This window comes from Phyllopteryx taeniolatus, chromosome 1 (assembly GCF_024500385.1).
Source record: "Phyllopteryx taeniolatus isolate TA_2022b chromosome 1, UOR_Ptae_1.2, whole genome shotgun sequence".
NCBI lineage: Eukaryota > Metazoa > Chordata > Actinopteri > Syngnathiformes > Syngnathidae > Phyllopteryx > Phyllopteryx taeniolatus.
In genome coordinates this window covers 21,511,201-21,529,846 of record NC_084502.1, presented here as the reverse complement: position 1 = coordinate 21,529,846, position 18,646 = coordinate 21,511,201, and the positions used below count along the sequence as shown (strand labels likewise).

At 40.1% G+C, this 18,646-nt stretch overlaps 1 protein-coding gene across 4 annotated transcripts in view; it reads right to left on the bottom strand.

Moving 5' to 3' along the window:
- Window positions 1-1,666: 1,666 nt before the first annotated feature.
- Window positions 1,667-18,646, bottom strand: part of LOC133481370 (solute carrier family 26 member 6) — a 29,634-nt gene continuing 12,654 nt past the window's right edge. For 3 of the 4 annotated variants that reach the window (XM_061780622.1, XM_061780615.1, XM_061780631.1), the window contains exons 11-20: window positions 18,509-18,586; window positions 16,164-16,259; window positions 11,041-11,147; window positions 10,887-10,956; window positions 8,410-8,502; window positions 5,517-5,630; window positions 5,194-5,328; window positions 2,808-2,862; window positions 2,536-2,658; window positions 1,667-1,836 (exon numbers count right to left, since the gene is read on the bottom strand). In XM_061780622.1, coding sequence (XP_061636606.1) covers window positions 2,537-2,658; window positions 2,808-2,862; window positions 5,194-5,328; window positions 5,517-5,630; window positions 8,410-8,502; window positions 10,887-10,956; window positions 11,041-11,147; window positions 16,164-16,259; window positions 18,509-18,586 — 870 coding nt within the window. In that variant the 3' untranslated portion in view covers window positions 1,667-1,836; window position 2,536. Of the gene's footprint in view, window positions 1,837-2,535; window positions 2,659-2,807; window positions 2,863-5,193; window positions 5,329-5,516; window positions 5,631-8,409; window positions 8,503-10,886; window positions 10,957-11,040; window positions 11,148-16,163; window positions 16,260-18,508; window positions 18,587-18,646 lie in introns of those variants that run through there. The other variant, XM_061780638.1, reaches the window with a different exon arrangement.

Here is an 18,646-nt window from a genome sequence, read left to right as displayed (position 1 = left end):
TTTTAGTTACCAGGATGAGTATGATGCTTTTGCACGTTATGGATGTTAAAATAATTGATGTGAAAATTTGTTTTTGTCTGCACTAACTATCACCATGTTAACTCAACAACCCTAAAATACCAATATAGTCCCATATTGATAGTGATAATTGTAAGCGCTGTGTTTGATTATAACACTTGACCCTATCTAAAAATATAATCTAGGAAGCCATGAAACATTACTCTTTATTAGTCTTTTAACCATTAAATGCAGAATCCATGTTTGATATTTTTGTATAAAACCTATTCGTAGGCAAAGATGTGTCAATCATCTTAATGGGTATTTGAGTTTAGAAATACATACAACCCCAATTCCAACGAAGTTGGGACGTTGTGTTGAACATGAATAAAAACAGAATACAATGATTTTCAAATCATGTTCAACCTATATTTAATTGAATACACTACAAAGACAAGATATTTAATATCCAAACTGATAAAATTGATTGTTTTTAGCAAATAATCATGAACTTAGAATTTTCTGGCTGCAACACGTTCCAAAAAAGCTGGGACAGGTGGCAAAAAAGACTGAGAAAGTTGAGGAATGCTCACCAAACGCCTGTTTGGAACATCCCACAGGTGAACAGGCTAATTGGGAACAGGTGGGTGCCATGATTGGGTATAAAAGGAGCTTCCCTGAATTGCTCAGTCATTCACAAGCATAGATGGGGCGAGGTTCACCTCTTTGTGAACAAGTGCGTGAAAAAATAGTCGAACAGTTTAAGCACAATGTCCCTTAACGTACAATTGCAAGGAATTTAGGGATTTCATCATCTACATATCATCAAAAGGTTCAGAGAATCTGGAGAAATCACTGCATGTAAGCGGCAAAGCCGAAAACCAACATTGAATTTGATTTATGTTTAACACAACGTCCCAACTTCATTGGAATTGGGGTTGTACAATGTCATTTATATGAATGTGTTATAATTTAAACAGTAGTTGAGTACTAAATCAATAAACATTTCACAAGACAAAAAACACTACACCCATTAACAGACAATTTAAAAGGAAGACTGATCAATCAGCTGAGTATCATGGTTGAACTCATAACATCGGCTTCATTTTGTAACATTTCACTTTAATAACTTTTTTCAAATGAAATTGTGCTAATTATCTTCCAATTATACCACTACTGGCATAATGACGACAAATTCCCTTCAGAACGCATTTTTTCCCCATTTATTTTTCTATGAAGCTACTGCCCCCACGACCCGACCTCGGCTAAGCGGAAGAAAATGGATGGATGGATAGCCAGAAAAGTTCTTCATTTCTCATCCTTTCTCTTACGTTTCTCATTATGTTTACTCACTTGTTTTGGTATGAAGCTCATTTCCCACCCCGAAATAACCTCAACATTTTGGTTGCCATCCACATTTGCCGATGTGCATTTGCTATTTTAAAAGTAACAATTTTGACCAGTACTTGACAATATTATGGGACGCAAAGCTACTGTTTCGTGTCTGTCAGGAATTTTCAGGGTATGTTTTAACAGATACACTAGATGGTCTAGGAACTATTCTGTTTGTGGTCCGTCACTGGTCATTTCATAGGAGTATGCCATGCGTTTTCATTTAACTGTACTGCTTATAATTCCTTCCAACTTGGCATGTTCGTACAGACATATGTAAATCCAAAATGATTTTTATTTGCATTCTGTTGTTTTCGTTTTGGTTCTCATCCCATCAATGGCCTGTGCATACGAGTCTCACTTATGCGAGTCCAGTGAGTATAATCCTCTTGTCTTTCATCTTCATGATATCTCTCATACCACTCAGAAATGTGTTGCTGTGATCTCCTGTAAAACAAAGTTTCACAGTTCTGTGTTAGATGCAGATTCTCCAAAGTAAAAATGTTCAAGTCCAAATTTAATTTTGTTATGGATGGCTTTATTTGCATTCTGTTGCCTTCTGTGCAACATTTGATCGCCAATTATGCTTAAATTAATTAGGGAAATAGATTTGAGTTAAAATAACATAAGCAAATAGAGGTCAAGATAGGACTCATTTCGAATTAAACTGTTTGACCTCGGCTTTTGAAAAGCTCACAGATAATTTCTCTCTCCCTTCTGGTTCATTCCTGGCTTGTTTGGCATTTTTTCAATGTCGGCGCCACAAGTGGAAGCATGAAGCGGTATCTGCAGCCCAAGTGCTGGTGAAAAATATGCCCAACAGTTTAAAGAATTTGTATGTACTTGTATGGTGAATTTACTCGAGCTTTTTGTTTTATCAACCCATATACATGAGTGTTTATGTATGTCATTTTTAAACCATTATTTTATTTTACACTTTACGTGTAATTAAGGAGCATAAATGCCGCAACGTTTATTACACCTCAATCGTCACTATCATCATGAGACTGGTTAAAGATTGTTTTATGTTTTAAACATTAATATGTCATACAAATGCATTCGTATTTGTATGACTATGTTATTATAATCTAAATCATTGTTTTACAGACTAAAACCTTAACATTGGTTGTGTCATTGTTACATCACCTCAGAGGTACGTTTGCACCATCTGACAGTGAAGCACAGCGTAATGGACGGTGGCGAAGAGACGAGACATTGTCACTTTGTCGTTGAAGAAACCGCCTGTTTGCAGATTATCTACGACACAAGCTTGAGAGAGAGAAACAGAAAGACAGGATATGGACGTGAGGATGTCAGAGCAGAAGAAAGACAGGGAATGGAAAAGGTACTGTATGCATTTAAAGGCCCTTTGCTGGCTTGTCACTTCTATGGCTTCCTAGAGATGCCAGGAAACTTACATTGACAACACGCAAGCACCACCTCCACACCAATTTCCCCGTAATCTTTGACAATCTGAAAAAGACGAAAACAGCAGGGAGAAAAGGTCAAGACATGAGGTTGCTTCATTACCTTGCAAATTGTAAGAATATTAATTGAATGCCTTGTGGCTCATAAAAAATGGCAGCAATGGAGCGACTCCACGGATTTGAAGTTCAAAATGAAGGCTTTTTTAAATTCTATCCAAACACATAATCATCACAGTCTAAATGCAAGTCAGTCACACTGACAGGATATCATCAACCTAAAGCCTAACAAAATGGTTTCCAGGAAATAGCGTTTCTAAGGGGTGGGGGCGTAGGGGTCAGGTTACTGTACGCGAAAACGCAGTTCCAGACAGACCTATTGTTTCACCAAGTCACTTATTTCAATGTGTTGCAACTGCATGACACGACGGCTTAGCAATTAGCATGGCTTTGACATTATCTTCGCCTATCCACTTCTTGTCCTCCCTTCATGATGCTTTTAAGAAGCATGGTAAGAAGTGTAGCTTATTCACTACCAGGGAGGCGATGATTAGTGATTTAAAATGCATTGACACCGGACGCAAAGAGAACTTTTGTCTCTACGGCTTGGCAGCCGGGGAGCCTAATAAAATAGCATGCACCAAGCAGCTGTTCAATGTGGACGCGCCGATAATGCAGATGCTGGATTTTTTCCTCCCAATATCTGGAGCAATCAGTGTTACGGCCGGATCTCGTCAACGTTCAGTGATTTCCGTAACAAGATCTGGAGGTTCCGTAATTTGGCAGCTCTGGATGTGTGAAAGCAGTGTCATGGATGTTTTGAAAAACTGGAGGAAACTAATAAGTGTCATAGCTCCTCGGAACAGAAATGTGATTTCGTCATAGTCTACTGGAAAGTTATGCTGGACCCCCTGCAGTTTGCCAACCGAGCAAACAGGTGTGCGGATGATGCAGTCAACACGGGACTGCACTTTATCCAAGAAGACCTCGACGGCGCGGTGACCTACGCGAGGATCCTGATTGGCAGGACACAGCAGGTGAGGCTGGGGGACACCACCTCATCTACATGCACCACCAGCACCAGGGCGCTCCAAGAATGCGTCCTCTCGCCGCTGCTCTTGACTCTCTAAACGAACGACTGCACCTCAACGCACCTGGCTGTCAAACTGAAGTTTGAAGAAGACACCACTGTTATCGGTATCATCAAAGACGCTGACGAATCTGGATATCGACAGGAATTGGAGCGCCTGGAGCTGTGGTGCAGCTGACACAACCTGGAGGTGAACACGCTCAGGACTAGAGATGATTGTGGATTTCAGGAGGCATCCTTCGCCACAGTTGCCCCTCAGGCTGTCCAACTGTCCTGTGTCAACCGCTGAGACCTTCAAGTTCCTGGGAATTACAGTCTCAGGGCCTGAAGTGGGAGACCAACATCAACTCCATACTCAAAAAGGCCTAGCAGAGGATGTACTTCCTGCGGCTTCTGAGGAAGCACGGCCTGCCACAGGAGCTGTTGAGGCAGTTCTACACTCCGACTGCAACGGACAATCAAAACTGCTGAAAAATTTGTCGGTACCCCCTTAGCCACCCATGAGGACTTGCACGCTGCCAGAACTAAGACAAGAGCATGCAAAATCCTTTTGGACCCTCCACATCCTGGTCACCAGCTCTTCCAGCTCCTTCCCTCAGGTAGGCGCTACCGAACAATGCAAACTAGAACTAGCAGACATATCAACAGCTTCTTTCCTCTTGCCATTAACTTCTTAAAGAGTTAACTCACAATTCCATTGTAACATGCTGACAATTTTTGTCTTGAGATTGTAGTCACATATCTGTCGGGCCAATTATACATTATTCCTGCACTCACTAGTAGTCTTGCCACTGCATTACATATCTGTTGACCAATACTGGCCACTCATATGCTTGCGAAGTACATCAGAATCAGAATCTACAGGACCATTTGCATAATTGACATTGTTCCAGATTATCGCACAACTAGTCACTTGCATCATTTGCACAATGCTCACTCCATCAGCCTATTTTTGTAATAGTCACTCTAAATTACCAGAGGACGCTGCATCATTTGCACAATTGTCAAAAAGAAAGAAAAAAAGAATCGGCATTACCACATTACTGGTAACCTTTTATTGCTCAGTGACTGTTTTTATGTCTCAAAAGTATTCTGTCAATTGATTGTTGTCGTACTAGAGCGGCTCCAACTGCCGGAGACAAATTCCTTGAGTGTTTTTGACATACTTGGCAAATAAAGATGATTCTTATTTCTGAGATGATTCTGAAAAGCTTAACTACTATTCGAGGAAATACAGTTATCTCCAATCAATTTCTGTCCATCACCATTCTGCATGTGTTAGTTTCTTACACCATGCAAGGTCTTGACTCCCACAGTGTCTAAGAAATTGACAGGGCTGAGGTCGAGGATGATGGCTCTGGGAAATGACGGATCAAGCTCAAAATCCATTTGAATGGTGGCTACATCCTTCTCATGCTCCTCCACCTGTAGTGTGCAAATTGTTGCAAATGCAAGGAAATTTTTTATTCCTTTGCTAATGAGAACCAACATACAGTACAGTACAGGGTTAAGGGTAAAATATTGACAATTTAGCGGACAATGTTCACAATTTGGTTTCATATGTGACGCAAAGTAATTCTGTAACAGTTGAATTTTGCTTTTGGTATTCTCACCATATCAGACACATTGCTCTCTGCAGGATTTTTGGCTTTTTCCTTCTCATACTTTTTCCTTTTGGCTTCAAGTTTCTTCTTCGCTGACAGGATTTTGGTGATGTCAAAGCCAGACTGAAATAATCAGCAAAAGACAAATAAATATTGGGAGATCGACTTCTTTTTAGTAGAACTATTGTGCATTAAATACACATAAACACTTCATGTTTCATTCTTGTGGTTTCCTGTTTATTCATTGAGCAATTTTAATTTAGAAATCCTCAGCACACACCTCATCAACCGATAAGACTGATAAAGCTAGAAAGATACTTGAAACATGTCATTTTTATTCTCTGGTTTTCAACTGGGCTTACGACTCAGCATCTGTTTTAGTGTTTTTGTTGTTTTTCACTTCGTTATTGTTTTAATAGTTTATATTACATTTCTTTTATTTCCTAAAGTTGGGTTATCTGTGTCCCGCACTTTGTTTTCAGCTGTGATTGTATGTAAAGGGCTTAATAAATAAAGTTGAGTTCATCAACTGATAACCTAATAAAGATACCATCTTAGAACAACCTCAATATATACTATGTAATAGATTTAGTAAAAGTCTCCAAAAAATTATATATTGCATATACTAAATGACTAATAAAAAATAGATACTTTGTAAGAGGTGTCAAACTTAAAAATTAGATTTTTTTCAATGTACAGTAAAAATACAATAAAACGTAATACGAAATTTACGTTTGATGACTTTAGTTATAGCGTCATTTGTCTCTTTAACCATCACTGATGCCTTTATAAAAGGGTCCAAACACAAACAAAAAAACAGTTAAAAAATATTTTTTTACAGCCTGAGAGCTGATGTTGAGACATTTTGTTTTATTCAGGTTCAAGATTGTTGAGTTAAGTATGTGACCACATTTTTAAAATAGATTTCAGTACTACTGTATCTTTGTCCTCTTTCCCAATTTTTTGGGTTGGTGCCACTTTTTATTTACATATTTGATAAACTGCATGATGAAAATTTGAAGCATTTTCTCTAAATTTCTACCCTATTTCTTTACGCATCACGTTGTTATGGGACAAGGACAGTCCATTGAATTATGCTCAATGATCAATGTATGAGGCGGCACGGTGACCGACTGGTTCGCACATCTGGTTAGCACAGTTCTGAGGACCGGGGGTTCAAATCCTGGCCCCGCCTGTGTGGAGTTTGCATGTTCTCCCCGTGCCTGCGTGGGTTTTCTCCGGGCACTCCGGTTTCCTCCCACATCCCAAAAACATGCATGGTAGGTTGATTGGAAACTCTAAATTGCCCTTAGGTGTCAATGTGTGCACGAATGGTTGTTTGCTTATACAGTGTGTGTCCTGCGATTGGCTGGCGACCAGTACAAGGTGTACCCCGCCTCTCGGCTGAAGATAGCTGGGATAGGCTCCAGCACACCTGCGCGACCTTTGTGAGGATAAAGCAGTACAGAAAATGGATGGATGCATGGATGGATGGATGAAGCAGTACAGAAAATGGATGGATGGATGCATGGATGGATGAATGTATGCAAGCATTGACTTCCTCATGAAAGTGTAAATGAAATTTTGCTACAACAGATCTCCTGTCATCTGTCAGTGAGTGACATTTCTCTGAAAGCTTATTTGTGTTCCCAAGATAGGAAAGCAAAAAAGCTCCCCCATCGCCTGTCTTCCTGACAAGTTGACACGTACATAAATTGGACCTATAATTGTCTTTTGTCAGTATGTTTTTCTTAGATCTGTTTTTTCTGTTTCCAAACAAAAGCAATGTGGAGAACAGACTTGGCATTGTGAATTATGTTGCAGACGTAATGTTCGTAAGAATACAGAAAATTGAGCATAAATAACTTTGTGGAAGGATGGTGTCCATATTAACACAAGTAGCATCATCTCCCACTATATCACGGTTCACCTATCACAGTCCAACTATATTGTAGATTTTGTTCTGTTAAAAATAGATTAAAAAAAATTTTTGTGTTGAAAGACAATTGAAATGTGTTTAAAAGTGTGTTTCAATCAGTTTCAATGTGATTATAGTGTGAGGAAGGGGTATTTTAAGGTTTAGACTAAAATATTATAGTATCAATGGTAGGTTGATTGAAGACTCTAAATTGTCCTTAGATGTGAATGTGTGCGCGAATGGTTGTTTGTTTGCTGGCGACCAGTTCAGGGTGTACCCTGCCTCTCGCCCGATAATAGCTGGGACAAGCTCTAGCAGGCCTGCGACCCTTGCGAGGATAAAGCGGTACAGAAAATGGATGGATAGTTTCTTGCATATCTCGATAAGCTTGACATGAAACCAATGCCCCCTTTTTCAACACCTCACACCCAATAGCATTGTGGACTATATCAAATGTTTATTTTTTCATTATATGCTGGAGGCCACTAAAAATGGACGGTGGGCCGCAAATGGACCGCGGACTGTGTTGGACTCACAAGGGACCACGGCCGTGCTGGAGCCTATCCCAGCTATCTTCGGGCGAGAGGCGGGGTACACCCTGAACTGGTCGGCAGCCAATAGCAGGGCACATATAAACAAACAACCAGTCGCACTCACATTCACACCTAAGGGCAATTTAGAGTCTTCAATCAACCTACCATGCATATTTTTGGGATGTGGGAGGAAACCAGAGTACCCAGAGAAAACCCATGCAGGCACGGGGAAAACATGCAAACTCCACACAGGCGGGAACTCAGAACTGTGAGGCAGATGTGCTAACCAGTTCTCCAACGTGCCGCCTTTTTGGTGACAAGCTATCTTAAAAACATTTTTTATACAGTATCTCGATAATGCATATTTTCACCTATCGCGGGTAGGTCTGGAACATAACTCCTTTGATGAACAGGGATCAATGCGTGTGTGTGTATACGCGTGTGCGCGCACCTTCTTTCCCAGAGCGTCTTGATACATCTCAGCATTGGCAAAGTAGAGTGTAGCAGAAGATCGGAAGATCAAAATACCGGGCACTTCTCTCACCTAACAGATTGATGATTAACAAACAAAGAAAAAAAATAAAATAATATGGATCCATCAGCTCTATCTGATCGATATATGGCTCCATTAAATTAAGTTTAGTTAATTCTACCTCCAAGTATAGAATTTCAGTGTCGGTTGCAATGTGACTTTCTATGCCTGAGTAAATTTTGTTCAAATGTTTTCTTTTAGCCTCACCCAAATTCTCTTTAGATCACACAGTGGAAAAATCATAACAAATATTATTTGCATTCAGATGCCACTAAATGTATTCAGTAGACCCTTGACTACAACTACTGTTTAAAGGTGCCATATTTTACCAAACAAACTTTTTCTAGTATTTGGTATGTAATAATGTCTCTATGTTGCCTCAGTAAACGTGAAATATGAATTAAAATTGTCCATGCATTCCTGAGTTCCAGACGTTTTTTGAAATCAGGTCATTCGAATATCGCAAACTTATCTATGTCACTAGCAAAGATCTCTGCCTATCTCTCCGCTTCCAAGCCAGCGCTGTCAGAGGGGCCTTTTCTGGACACTCGAATGACAAAACCAAGGTCTTTTTTAAAAATGAAATTAACACTTTTATACTAAATCCATGTTAGAGTGTCACTATATGGAAGTCTAGATAGCAAAAAAAACTTTAACGATCCCATATTCTGGCTATTTAATGGCGCTCCATTGTCTATAAATTTATGAACGAGCGTGTTGACCATTGGCTGCGACCGCCATATTGAATGTGTCAGTTCTGCCTGTAAACATCTCGTCCTGCCTGACGCTCCGGCCGCTCTGTCGCCTCCGTCATAGTGGCAGGAGTGTGGCGCTCTGAATAACCGAACGGCAAACTCCAACAACGCTCTGAGTTTCTGAACGTTCCGGAGTGGAGAGAGCGCACTTGGAGTGAATTTCGGAACGTAGTAAGGTTTAAGTGTGAATGTTGCTTGCTTAAAGTCATTTACTGACACTCCAGTTGAAAATCACTGTAAAACTAAACACACATAACACAAGAATTACACCTATTGAATGTACAAATACATCACAGACTTAGTTTCCTTCTTCATTTTTGTTCATAAAAATCGCTAGGTCAAAGCTAACACACTTGATTGAAAATCACCATTGGCGAGCTAACGAAGATTAGCATTAAACCCGCACCACTTATTTCTCTCAAAATAATTAATATTGTTACACAAACGCTGTATAAACACATACAAACAGGCAATATAACAATACTCTGGCATATATTCTTCAAACTCTGTGAATGATGAGCTACAATAACAATATTCAATCGTGACTTCTACTTTCTTTGCTACTGTTGTTACCTCTTTTGTTTTTGTTTTATTTTTCTCCACATTTTTCTACACCTAAACCTGCTTCGTTTTCCTCCTGAGATGTCCGTAGAAAGACCATAACCACCGACCAGCTGATCTACGGTCGTGAGTACACACGACAAGCGTTGCTACGATGTACAATATTAGTGCCTAATAATTTCAGGGAAATTACTAGCTTCACACAACATCCCAACTTTGCTCTCTCTCTCTCGTCTGGACTGAACGCATTAAATGCTCACATTTTCAACTTTATTCCAGCAACACGGTGTTCCAGTTCGCTTTTCGTGCACCTATGTTTCTTTCTTTCATCAGTATTAGTGTTATTTTTTTTCCTGTAGTTACACTCTGTGTGTTTCCCTATAGATCCCTTGTAGATGTCATTAAATATTCCATAACATTCTACTCCTTGTTGTGTTTTGAGTTTAATAAGGAGACCTCTGTCATCTAGGAATCATATTTCATAAAATGTAGCAACCTTTAGATAATGAGACTGATAAAAGGTTTGTCGTCACGTTTTCCTAAATTTTATAAATATAAAAAGTGACGTGGTGCCCTCTACGAGACAAAATAGCTTGATTTCTAACGTTAATCGTCAAATCACGCTAAACCGGAAGCAAGGCAGGCATTGCTGCTTCGATTAATTTATTTCTTAAATAAATTATCTTTTATCCAAACGGCAATATACGCTACACTGGTCTGGAAATAGTAACTCGTTAGATTACTCATTACCAAAAAAAGGTATTATATTAGAGTACTGCGTTACTAAGTAACATTTTACTGGTATCACAGGTAGGCCAGAATACCACAAAGCACATTTGCATGTTTGTGTAGTGGCAGGCGGACATTGCATATGGTCACTTGGAAACCAAAGGTGTGACAATTGTGTGTTGACTGTCTGGACACTCAATCTTCAGTCAAGGAAATGTGCTAAAAAAAATGCTTCAATATGAAGAAATAGAATGTTGTCCTGGACAGGTATTTACATTATTAAGCACAGCAAATTGGTAAATTATATTTCTTAACTATATCATAAATATATATAAATAGTATATTTCTTACGTGATTGGTGTCCTCCAAAGGCCAATATACTTCTGTGTTTGGAACCTGCCCTAATCTGGAGTACTTTGGTCTAGAAAAACACAAAAATAACAGAAAATTTAAATGCATTACTTGTACATATACTGTACATTATATATTATTATACATTTCCTACAGCTGTGTCCTGAAGATGACTGTAAGCATTGAGAAGCCAATAGCAGCAATAAGTCCCAGGTCAGGGTTCAACAGCAGAGTAAGCAGGAAAGTGGCAACCCAGACCATCTGGAAGGAAAACATCACAACACGAAATTGTGTAAGGCCAACAACCAGTGGTAGAGTTAAATAGAGAAATCAAGATTATTTTTTTTTTCTCAAACTAACTCAATTCTCCAGAGTAAGCACAGCTTGGAGCTTGGAAGCTCTAAAGTCAATTGCCCCTGAGGTTGGTTATCGAAGTTAAAAGGGAACTAAACCCCAAACATTCAAAGCAAGTATACATCAGCACTAGTGAAAAAACTGTACTTGGATTAATTTTGCATTCGCGGAATAAGAATTAAAACGAATAAGCAACGTAAGGGAGGCACCATGTTGGGCGAAATCATTGTCCATTGCAGAGTGGAAGTGATGTTGAAGCTACAATAACAAGTTGCCTGCTAATACAATGACCTGCTGGCTGACAGATATTGAGAGCGAGGGATTTACTCATTCGATCCTGTGTATACAATGGCTGGGAAGGAAAACATGCAGCAGTCATCAGAGGAAAGGTAGCAAAGAGTAAAAGCACTGTACGTCAAATTATTGAAATTATTATTATTATTATTGAAAAAATTATTGAAAGTGCCACAAAGAGGGAACCCCGGTCCCCAGAACTGTAAGGCAGATGTGCTAACCTGTCGTCCACCGTGCCGGCTCGCAGCATCGTATTTAAATAAATAAATAAATAATTAATTTAAAAAAAAATAAAAAAATAAAATAAAAAAGGTACATTCTATTTCAAACGTAATGCATCATCAACATCCTAAACACCAGTTTAATGCCTATTGTTAATGCCACCACTTTTGGTGTGCTCTGTTTAGTTTAATTGATTCTTTAACCCTTTTATTGAAATCGTTTATAATATATATTTTCTGGATATTTCTGATACAGTATTGCGGCTCAGGCTTCAAGTTAAAAGGTACTCCCTGCCTTAAAAATGCTATAAAATGTATTTATATCAGGCAAAACCAGGGATGCTTTATGAACTTCATTTTTAATTGCACCATAGTTGCTACTAGTTAAACCTACTATGCAGCCTTTGAACACACCTTTAAACTAAAAATCTCAAATACTATGACGTAGCCTAAAATGGACACTTGCTCCTCATCCAACACTTCTCAGCATTAACGCTTTGCTCATTTATCAGAATATGGTGCCACAGCTACCAGATTTTCGGTGAGCATGCAATATTACAATGTCACGAGAGATCAATCGCAATTGCAAAAGACACGTAATGGATGCTAGCTCCATCACATCAAACTCATTACTATTATTACTACTATTTTTCACACCTGGATTTGGGGATCCTCTGCCATTCCTCCTTGCAGATCCTCTCCAGTTCTGTCAGGTTGGATGGTGAACATTGGTGGACAGCCATTTACAGGTCTCTCCAGAGATGCTCAATTGGGTTTAAGTCAGGGCTGTGGCCGGGCCATTCAAGAACAGTCGCGGAGTTGTTCTGAAGCCACTCCATTATTTTCGCTGTGTGCTTAGTCATTGTCTTGTTGGAAGGTGAACCTTCGGCTCAGTCTGAAGTCTTGAGCACTCTGGAGAAGGTTTTCGTCCAGGATATCCCTGTACTTGGCCGCATTCATATTTTCTTCGATTGCAACCAGTCTCCCTGTCCCTGCAGCTGAAAAACACCCCCACAGCATGATGCTGCCACCACCATGTTTCACTGTTGGGACTTTATTGGACAGGTGATGAGCAGTACCTGGTTTTCTCCACACATGCCACTTAGAATTAAGGCCAACAGTTTCTATCTTGGTCTTATCAGACCAGAGAATCTTATTTCTCACCATCTTGGAGACCTTCAGGTGTTTTTTAGCAAACTCCATGCGGGCTTTCATGTGTCTTGCACTGAGAAGAGGCTTCCGTTGGGCCACTCTGCCATAACGCCCCGACTGGTGGAGGGCTGCAGTGAAGGTTGACTTTCTCGAACTTTGTGCAGTGCCATTTCTCCTTCAAATATTGTGTGCATTATGGTATCCAAACAGTTCAATATTGCTTTCCTCAGATCAGAATATATTCTCCCAGTATTTAACTGGCTTGTCCAAATGTTGTACAGCAAACTTTAAACGAGCGTTGACATGCTTTTTTTTTCAGCAATGGGGTCTTGCGTGGTGAGCGTGCATCTAGGCCATGGCGGCAGAGGACATTGCTCACTGTTTTCCTTGTAATAGTAGTACCTGCTAATTCCAGGTCTTTTTGAAGCTCTCCATAGGTGGTCCTTGGCTCTTGGACAACTCTTCTGATTATTCTTTGCACTCCTCTTTCAGAAATTTTGCGAGGAGCACCTGATCGAGACAAATTTATGGTGGTATGATTGGCTTTCCACTTACGTATTATGGCCCCAACCGTGCTCACTGGAACGTTCAGAATCTTAGCTATGCGCCTGTAACCAATCCCATCATTATGTTTTGCAACAATTAGTTTGCAATGGTCTTGAGACAGCTCTCTGCTCTTACCCATCATGAGATGTGTCTTGACTCACACCTTGGCAATGAGAGCTTTTTGTAGGCCCTCAATTAGGACTGAACCAGCTGATATTCATTTGCACTGACAAAATGCTGGATTGCCATTTGATTATTGATAGATTTTAGGTGTTGGGTTTCCATGCCTTTTTGCACCTCTCTTTCTTCATGTGATCAATACTTTTCCCCCTGTCATTTCACATTTTTACACACAACTTAATTTCTGGGTTTATTTGTTCTACTTTCTTTGTATGTATGGATTACTTGGGTTGTTCCCAACATCTGGTGAAATTTTCAGGCCAATAGCACCTTTGGAAGTATATTTAGTGAGAAAAACGGTGACGTGTTAAATACTTATATCAGCCGCTGTATATATTTATATAAGTGTGTGTATATATGTCCCTATATATATATATATTGCTTTGCATATATATATATATATATATATATATATATATATATACACACAACCCCAATTCCAATGAAATGGGATGTTGTGTTAAACATAAATAAAAACAGAATACAATGATTTGCAAATCATGTTTGACCTATATTTAATTGAATACACTACAAAGACAAGATATGTAATGTTCAAACTGATAAACTTGATTGTTTTTAGCAAATAATCATTAACTTAGAATTTAATGGCTGCAACACGTTCCAAAAAAGCTGGGACGGGGTCATGTTTACCACTGTGTTACATCACCTTTTCTTTTAACAACATTCAATAAATGTTTGGGAACTGAGGACACTAATTGTTGAAGCTTTGTAGATGGAATTATTTCCCATTCTTGCTTTATGTACAGCTTCAGCTGTTCAACAGTCCGGGGTTTCCGTTGTCGTATTTTACGCTTCATAATGTGCCACACATTTTCAATGGGAGACAGGTCTGGACTGCAGGCAGGCCAGTCCAGTACCGACACTCTTTTACTACAAAGCCACGCTTTTGTAACACATGCAGAATGTGGTTTGGCATTGTCTTGCTGAAATAAGCAGGGGCATCCATGAAAAAGACGTTGCTTGGATGGCAGCATATGTTTCTCCAAAACCTATATGTACCTTTCAGCATTAATGGTGCCTTCACAGATGTGTAAGTTACCCATGTAAGTGCCATTGGTACTAAGACAGCCCCATACCATCACAGATGCTGGCTTTTGAACTTTGCGTCCATAACAGTCCGGATGGTTCTTTTCCTCTTTGGCACAAAGGACACGACGTCCACAATTTCAAAAAACAATTTGAAATGTGGACTCGTCGGACCACAGTACACTTTTCCACTTTGCATCAGTCCATCTTAGATGAGCTCGGACCCAGAGAAGCTGGCGGTGTTTCTGGGTGTTGTTGATAAATGGCTTTTGCTTTGCATAGTAGAGTTTCAAGTTGCACTGACGGATGTAGTGCCGAACTGTATTTACTGACATTGGTTTCCTGAAGTGTTCAGGAGCCCATGTGGTGATATTCTTTACACATTGATGTCGGTTTTTGATGCAGTGCCGCCTCAGGGATCGAAGGTCACGGGCATTCAATGTTGGTTTTCGGCCTTGCCGCTTACATGCAGCGATTTCTGCAGATTCTCTGAACCTTTTGATGATATTATGGACCGTAGATGATGAAATCCCTAAATTCCTTGCAATTGTACGTTGATGAAAATTGTCCTTAAACTGGTCGACTATTTTCTCACGCACTTGTTCACAAAGAGGTGAACCTCGCCCCATCTTTGCTTGTGAATGACTTAGCAATTCAGGGAAGCTCCTTTTATACCCAATCATCGGACCCACCTGTTCTCAATTAGCCTGTTCACCTGTGGGATGTTCCAAACAGGTGTTTGATGAGCATTCCTCAACTTTCTCAGTCTTTTTTGTCACCTGTCCCAGCTTTTTTGGAACGTGTTGCAGCCATAAAATTCTATGTTAATGATTATTTGCTAAAACAATAAAGTTTATCGGTTTGAATATTAAATATCTTGTCTTTGTAGTGTATTCAATTAAATATAGGTTGAACATGATTTGCAAATCATTGTATTCTGTTTTTATTTATGTTAAACGCCCCAACTTCATTGGAATTGGAGTTGTACATATATAGGTCCCTATATACTGCATGTGAGTGTATATGTGTGTGTGTGTGTATGTATATATATATATATATATATATATATATATATATATATATATATATATATATGCACGCGCACACGCACGCACACACACGTACACACACAAGCATTGCCCCCACCAACATTGCAATTGGCCCCAGAGGACTGCTGGCCCACCGGCATCTGCCCGATGGCCAGTCCACCTCTGTTCACCCTGCACCTTGATACGTTTAATATGTTTCACTCTTGGAAAGCCGAGTATGCGTCGCATATCAGAGGCTTAAAAATAGCAGAAACAGGCATGCAGTTAACAAAAGCTTTACGAGGTGATTTAATTATACACTTGACAGGTGGGGCAGGATTAAAACGTTCATTCAAGTTCCATTACTTCCCTTGCAAAAATTTGTTTCAAAATCTAAACAAACTGTTTGGATTGATTAGCTTCGACTTTACCTGACGACCCTTTTTTCGACTTACCATGTCTGTTTTGTTACTCCTCCACAGTGCAGGTATGTCCATGAATTGCTTCATCATACCATGTAGGTTCACATAAATGATGGCAGCCAGCATTGCCTGCATTAAAAACAACAACAACAACATTACGAATGTTCTTAATAGTAATAAAAAATAAAATAAAAACAGTAGTGCCTAAGGCATTTGTTGCTTTTGTCTCGCCAACACAAATAGTGAGTCAAAAAAAATGGAGTATGATGATTCATGATGCACCACACAAGGTGCATGTGATAACTTGAATACAATTTCGACTGTAAAACAACAGAATGATCGGCTTGTGTATGACTCAGGTTTTGTGGAGTGGCTGCCTCTACACTTGAAGGTTGTTGATCAATCACCTGTGTCGATATGCGCTCATGTTCTCTCCATACGAACTGTGTAGTTTTAGTTTTTGTTTTGTTGTTGTTTTTTTTTTTTTAAATGCGTATAGATTAGGGCAGCACGGTGGACGACTGGTTAGAGCGTCTGCCTCAAAGCTCTGAGGACCAGGGTTCAATCCCCGGGCCCACCTGTGTGGAGTTTGCATGTTCTCCCCGTGCCAGCGTGGGTTTTCTCCGGGTACTCCGGTTTCCTCCCACATCCCAAAAACATGCATGGTAGGTTAATTGACAACTCTAAATTACCCGTAGGTGTGAATGTGAGTGCACATGGTTGTTTGTTTATGTGTGGCCTGCGATTGGCTGGCAACCAGTTCAGGGTGTACCCCGCCTCCTGCCCGATGACAGCTGGGATAGGCTCCAGCACGCCCGCGACCCTCGTGAGGAGAAGCAGCTCAGGAAATGGATGGATGGATGGTATAGATGAGGGCTGCACTATATTTGGTTTGAGCATCGTCATACCGACGTACGTGCGCGCAATAGTCACATCGATGTTCATGTACTGTAATATACAGTGAATCAACTGTAATATTAAAAGTGATCGTCAGACGGACGCTTTTGGACATGCTCAAAAGATTAAAAGATTGTACAACTGCTGCATTTTGTTATGCTCCAGAATGAAACTAGGCAGGCATGCGGAAGCTGCTTGAGTGCGTGAGGTGCCTTCAGGGACACTGCGTAAATGGGACTGAATGTGTTTTTTTGTAATACAGTACATAATTGTAAAACTGGATTACAAAGAAAATTATTACTTGTATCAGAATGCTTTAGCTACAGCTGGTTACTAGTGGCAACAATGGGGAAATTAAATACCAGGATTTTGAGGGTAATAGCCCATCAGCAACATATTCGTCCATTTTTCCATACCGCTTATCCTCACTAGGGTCGCAGGCGTGCTGCAACCTATCCCAGCTATCTTCGGGTGAGAGGCAAGGTACACCATGAACTGGTCACCAGCCAATCGCAGGGCACATAGAAACAAACAACCATTTGAACTCACATTCACACCTACGGGCAATTGAGAGTCTTCAATTAATCTACTACGCATGTTTTAGGGATGTGGGAAGAAACCGAAGTACCCACGCAAGCACAGGGAGAAGATGCAAACTCCACACAGGCGAGGCCACATTTGAACCTGGGTCCTCAGAACTGTGAGGCAGATGTGCTAACCAGTCGACCGCTGTGCTGCCAGCAACATATCGAAGAAGAAAGAAAAAAAATAAACTAGTTTGTTTTTGAACCGGTGAACTTCGTAAAAATTTTGAATTATGAGCTATAAACTGAAGTTTTTGGAACGATGAACTGAACTTTGAACTACTACATTTACGCAGTGTCACTGAATCCACCTTGCACACTCACGCAGCTGCCTCGGTACATTCTGACCAGCGAAATAGGAAATGCAGCAGGTGTATGGTACAATCTGTTAATCTTTTGAGCATGTCCAAGGAGCAAGGTCCCTCTGCTGGTCACTATTAATATTACAGTTGAATCACTGTGTATTACAGTACACCAACATCGCAGCAGACGCTGCAATGTGTCTATTGCGCACACGCGATGACGATGATATCGTGCAGCCCTACTAATTATGATTGTTAGCATAGCATGCACAGCAAGTCAGCGATCCCGTGCTGGTCACGTGATGTTCCACATTTGGCAGATTGAGTACTAATTGTTCTCAGTCTTTGCACGTTTTCAGCACTTACCTTCAAACATACTTAATTTATTTTGAAACAAAACACAAAAGCAACTTTAGTGCAACTTTAAGTGGTTGATGGCCCACCATTTGTTCCCCATTTATAAAAATACTCATGAATATTCTGCATCTACAATTCTGAAGATGATCCACATCTCACAGAAATACTAATAAAAAGTCATACCTTTTTCACTTCTATCTTATACGAGCACATGACATATGCACAGGCGCAAACGCACCTTGGGCAGGTCTTCAAACAGAGCTCCAATCCACAGGGTGATGAAAAGAATAACAATGGCTGATAGCGCCCCAGCAACCTGCATTGACGAGAGATGCAAAATAATTACTAGCGGACGCCATCGGTCAGGGCCTGCCTT